This window comes from Mercenaria mercenaria, unplaced genomic scaffold (genome assembly GCF_021730395.1).
Source record: "Mercenaria mercenaria strain notata unplaced genomic scaffold, MADL_Memer_1 contig_1864, whole genome shotgun sequence".
Classification (NCBI taxonomy): domain Eukaryota; kingdom Metazoa; phylum Mollusca; class Bivalvia; order Venerida; family Veneridae; genus Mercenaria; species Mercenaria mercenaria.
The window spans coordinates 38248-44247 of NW_026459876.1; the positions used below are offsets into that span (position 1 = coordinate 38248).

A 6000-nucleotide genomic window follows, 5' to 3' on the forward strand; every position below is an offset into this window, starting at 1 on the left:
AGGAGATAACGACCGGACACGAAATGGAAGGCTCAAAAATTTGACCTTAAGTTGTGACCTTGACCTTGAGCTGGCATGGCTGACTCATGGGTTCTGCACATTCTCTTGATGAGGTGATCATTTGACCAAAGTTTGATGAAAATCCTTCAAGGGGTTTATGAGATACAGAGTGGACACAAAATGGAAGGCTCAAACATTTGACCCTCAGTTGTGACCTTGACCTTGAGCTGGCATGGCTGACTCATAAGTTCTGCACATCCTCTTGATGAGGTGATCATTTGACCCAAGTTTGATGAAAATCCTTCAAGGGGTTTAGGAGATATAGAGCGGACACGAAATGGAAGGCTCAAACCTTTGACCTTAAGTTGTGGCCTTGACCTTGAGCTGGCATGGCTGACTCATGAGTTCTGCACATCCTCTTGATGAGGTGATCATTTGACCCAAGTTTGATGAAAATCCTTCAAGGGGTTTTGGAGATATAGAGCGGACACGAAATGGAAGGCTCAAACCTTTGACCTTAAGTTGTGACCTTGACCTTGAGCTGGCATGGCTGACTCATGAGTTCTGCACATCCTCTTGATGAGGTGATCATTTGACCCAAGTTTGATGAAAATCCTTCAAGGGGTTTAGGAGATATAGAGCGGACACGAAATGGAAGGCTCAAACTTTTGACCTTAAGTTGTGACCTAGACCTTGAGCCGGCATGGCTGACTCATGAGTTCTGCACATCGTCTTGATGAGGTGATCATTCAATCCAAGTTTCATAATTATCCTTCAAGAGGTTTAAGAGATACAGAGCGGACACGAAATGGTAGGCTCAAACATTTGACCTTTAGTTGTGACCTTGACCTTAAGCCAACATGGCTGACTCATGGGTTCTGCATATCCTCTTGATGAGGTGATCATTTGATTCAAGTTTCATGATTATCCTTCAAGGGGTTTAGGAGATACAAAGCGGACATGAAATGGAAGGTTCAAATCTTTGACCTTGAGCTGTGACTTTGACCTTGAACCAACGTGACTGACTCATGGGTTATGCATATCGTCTTGATGAGGTGATCATTTGACCCAAGTTTCATGAAAATCCTTCAAGGGGTTTAGGAGATACAGAGCGGACACAAAATGTTACGGAAGGACGGACGGAGACCATTCCTATAACCCCCCCCCCCCCCCCCCCCCCCCCCCCCACCCACCCACCACTTGTGGCGGGGGATTAATGAAGTGGGCAATAAGAAGTTTTTCTACTTTTTTAACCAAAACAATTGAGTTTCTATACTATAAAATGTGAGCTAATTCTTACATTAAGTTTTACTTACTTTGAAATCATTGGTGAAATGATAGGTAGCTGATAGAACAGTTTTATTAACAAAATTATCATTTCTCTTACACAACAAAATATTTTTATGTGAAAGTAATCACCTTGCAACATTTTTTACATGAATTGATAAATGACACAGTATTACTTTCATTCATAATCTACACACTGTCAGTGATCACATATTGAATGATCACATATTCAATGATCTCTGTAGATCACAACTAGATTTTGCTTAGCATATGATAGTGTAACAGTCTAGTTCTTTATCACAAAGCTTTTTGTAACAGATCACAAGTTGTGTTGTTTTTTTTATCCCAAGTCTGTTTCGGAGTTTTGTCTAAATAATACAAAAATTTGAAGACACACTTTCAATTAACCCAGATGCTGGCATATCTAGATGTTTTTTTTTGGCAAGACAAAGTGGTCTAAGGCTGATCTAAAACCAACAATGGTCACACTACAACGTTTTAGTGTATGCGTTTTCAGTCTCTCATTTTTGGCACTAATAAGAGTGCCACAGTCTTTACCTTTTTATAATCAATCTCTTGGCACTAATAAGAGTGCCACAGTCTTTACCTTTTTATAATCAATCTCAGTAACATTAAAACAATTCCTCAAAGGGTCCTTAGGTTTCATGGTTATATATTAGAAATGACAATGTGAGCTAAATTGGAAACTGCCAATGGCCAGATTTAACTTGTTCAGATTTCTAACTTTAATAATCCCTTGATCTTGCTCAATAATTGCTAAATCATGATCATAATAATGTCTATTCAATAGATTTTTATAGGTATTCTAACATTAGGCATGAGGGTGTCATTGTTATCACTATATGGGTTGTAAGTCAACTAAAGTGTTGAAATATGTCTTGAAGTATGAACTGAAATATTATACTACCCAGTATTGCCCAGTAAAACGCGGGCTTACACAGTATTACCCACTGGGCTGGGCAATATGCTTAAAACCCGGGTTTTTGCCAACCCTGTCTGCATACCAAATTTGGAGTCAAAACTTTGCAATGTTATCTAATTATGCTCTGGACATGAAATATCATGGACAGTTTTCACATTTTAGCTCATTTTGTGACCTTGACATTTGACCCACAGAGCTGCTGTCTCATGGCCATCTTCCTATATGCCAAGTTTAAAGTCAATACCTTTAATTTTTACAAAGGTAGGCTCCAGTCAAATTATTATGGACAGACAGAAAGATGCAAACACAATCAGATCAAACAGGCATATAACAAGATTTTCATAAAGTCTCAACCAAATTTGCATGCACTGAATTTAACATTAAAGCACTTAATTGAACATGCTCAAATAAGCAATAAGAAAACAAACAAGAGACACATACTGAGATTATTTAGAAAGTTCCTGCACTTGGGCTTACTTTAAATGAAACCAGTTTAAAAGCAGTTAGGAAATACATAAAGCAAATGCTGTTTCATTGTTGTTACTGTTTTCTTAATAATCTCAGTACAAGCCTATAAACTGTTAATTTCAAACATGTATTTAGTATATTTATCCTTACCTGTACTTTATTCTCAATTATTGAAGTTTTCTCACTGGAAAATAACAACTGTGTGGCCTTCGTTGTTCTACAACGGTCCTGGTGTCCAGCTCCATCAGTTTCTATAATTAATATTTGCTTTTTTATCACAATTATTGTTTGGAAAAATGTACCAGTATGTGCATTCAATAGCATATTTAACACAAAAACACATAATTTTTAAATACCTATCTAAAATAAGTTATATATAATATAAGTATGCATTATTTTATATCACAATTCTGGTTTAAAAAGCCAAACTGTACATGTATATGACATATCTTAATTATTTTTAGTATGTGCATTCATTACATTCAACAGAATTGTTAACAGAAAATTTAAATATCTAAATACCCTATCAGTATGTAAAACATCATCAATATGGAGCAATCTTAACATATGATAAATCAATGTTATCAAATGTTATTACCCTTATAAAAATATGAAGACTAAAGCAAAATAGTTTAACCCTTATCATGCTGGACATGACTGATTTGATCTGCCTTTGCGACCAGTGTAGATCATGATCAGCCCGCACATCCGTGCAGTCTGATTATGATCTGTGCTGTTCACCATTCAGTCAGTATATTTTTGATAATCACCCCTTTTAACAGTTAATGGTACTGTCCAAATCAAAAGATGGACAAGTTCACTATAAAAATTTAGCAGGGTAAGGGTGAATATTAAATTGAAAAATACCAAATGAATGTAAATAACACACCTGTACAGACAAGAGGGATAACAGAAGGCTTAACATCACAAGGCAGGATACATGGACAATCTTCAATCAGTTGAAGTGTGTTACTTCTCTTGAAAGTCTAATAAAAAAAGAAAGAAAGTAATGAAGAACATTTTATCATCTAAACAGCTTGTACATATTCATTAACATCCAATAAGATGGTGAATTCAAAATCATTTCATACTAATATAAAATGGTTTTTAAATGTTACAGTTCATTCATATATTTACACATGAAATTCAAATATGTATTTAAGTAATGTCATAATTAAACTACAGTCGAAACTCGGTATCTCAAACTCGCTTACCTCGAAATTCCGCTTAAATCAAAGAAATTTTCAAGTCCCGTCAAATTTCCTTCTTTATATATGTAATTCAACTTCAGTTACGTCAAATTTTGAGTTACCGAAACTCCGGATGTGTTAAAAGGGATTTTCAGTCCCGTCAATAAAATTCAAGTGCATTTTAAACTCGGTAAGTCGAAGTGAGAAAAATATGCGATAAAATTTCACACATGTCATTGTGAATGTGACAAGTTTCCACTTTTCTCTATTTTAATAAAATCTGGAAAGTAGACCCCTCGGAAGCACCGAAAACAATGCAAACAGTGAAAATTGCAGACTCGGTTTGATTGAGTCTGTTCATGAGCAGTAATGGAAAATGCAACACTGCCCACGCACCCTAGCACTTAACACATGTCAATGTTTATTACCTATCCAGAAAGATTATCCAACTGAAATGATGTCATACTTGTTCGCACGTGCCATAATGATAATTGTTTGATGTAAACATTAGACTTCTTTAATTAGCAGTCATTTGTTTTTGAGACGTTATGCTTTTAATTTAAACATTAACTTCTTGAGGGAAAACATCATTCGTTCAAAATGTCAAATGGAAAGGTGTCAATCCTCCGGCAGAGAAACATGATACGAAAAGGAAACTTGACTCAAAAAAATTTGAGGTTAGTATCATTTTTATTCTTCGAAAAACTGATAAAAACTTTGATATACACAAACTGTACGGAATCGTGTACACGTAAAGTGCCGACAGCGTATAGACGGCATCAAGGAAACAGTTTCTATTTTTTATCAAATCTTTTCGTAATGTGTACTCATTTCTAATCATATATGTCCCTCCTCATAACTCGAATTTCGGTTATCTCGAAATAAAAAGCACAGTCCCTTGAAATTCGAGATACCGAGTTTCGACTGTATATTTATAGATATAGATCTACTTGCGCAAGAGGTAGAGCCCTAGTGGAGTTCAGAGGCATGTCATACCAGTATTGTGAGATCTTTTGCAAGTAAATGGGAAAATGTTCATCACAGATGATGCCATATTAATTTAATATGTTCGACAAATTTAACAGCATAAATATTTCATACAATCATCGTTCAAATTTGTATTTTCATCTTACGTTTAAAATGTGCCTATGAAAGAAATAAGCTATGCTGGCTTTTAAAAATAGTACAACTTTAAAATGCTTACCTGCTTACTTTGCATCTCAGAACTATTTAATTTGATTCTATGCATCATGCTAGGGGAAAACACTTTTTTCACTCCCTTTGACGGTGACTCAGCAAGTCTTTTCACAACAACCTCTCTGTTTGACGACGATTGCAAAAAAGAATCAAATATTGTTTGTTTTGTTTTCTGCAATTCCTTTTCTGTTTTTTTTAACACTTTCTACTTTCCTGTAGCATTTAATACATATGCCTGTTTCAGTTGGAACAAAATCACGGACACCAAGTATAACTTTTAAGTCTTCAATTTTCTCCACTGTCAACTTCAGTTTTCTGTTCAAGTAAGTTGTATTTTTGAATGTTTAACCTGAAGATGTTATTTCAATGTTACAAAATGAAAAACTGCATAATGCACATTTATCTGTCACAATGTGTTGTTTCCTAGGCGTGGACTGCGCCATTTCTGTCTTCTTCAAAATGTAAAGTGCCTTTGAAACAGTTTATGATGGAAAGGGCGCTATATAAATCTGCCAGAAGAATAAAAATAACTCTTGTTGATATATTACCATGAAATCACGAGGGCGCAGCCATGATGTTGTCGTCTTAAGAATTATAATCCCGTGAAAATCATATGGAATTCCCAAGGCTAAATATAGCTTTGCGGGAAGTTTACCTCTGATTGGCTAGCGAAAGGGTAGTCAGAACGAGGCCATCAATAGCTCGTTTTCAGATCCTATGCGTAGCGTAATAGGATATGTACTTTTAGTCAGATTGTCTGGGTCCCTAAATAAAAATAGCTAGGTTATATTCCTAGTATTCAGTTACATGACTATACAATGACCAGGTATCTTATGAAAGACTAATCCAATGAAATAAAAGCATTTCAGAGGGAAAATTTTGACCTAGGGTCAATGCACATGAATGCAAACAAAA

The 6000-nt window shown here is 35.5% G+C and overlaps 1 protein-coding gene across 1 annotated transcript; it reads right to left on the reverse strand.

Annotated features, from left to right (window-relative positions):
* Positions 1-2091: 2091 nt before the first annotated feature.
* Positions 2092-5553, reverse strand: LOC128551958 (uncharacterized). The gene is made up of 4 exons (XM_053532925.1): positions 5093-5553; positions 3588-3684; positions 2849-2949; positions 2092-2166 (listed from the first exon to the last, which is right to left on the reverse strand). The coding sequence occupies exons 1-4, from the start codon at positions 5138-5140 to the stop codon at positions 2092-2094; spliced, it is 321 nt and encodes a 106-aa protein (XP_053388900.1). The 5' UTR covers positions 5141-5553.
* Between the last annotated feature and the right edge of the window lie 447 nt (positions 5554-6000).

Coding starts and splice junctions, on each gene's coding strand:
- LOC128551958 (XM_053532925.1), bottom strand. CDS start 5,140: ATGATGCATAGAATCAAATTAAATAGTTCTGAGATGCAAAGTAAGCAG. Junction 3,685..5,092: donor CTGAGATGCAAAGTAAGCAG/GTAAGCATTTTA, acceptor TTTTTTTATTAG/ACTTTCAAGAGAAGTAACAC. Junction 2,950..3,587: donor TATCCCTCTTGTCTGTACAG/GTGTGTTATTTA, acceptor TATTAATTATAG/AAACTGATGGAGCTGGACAC.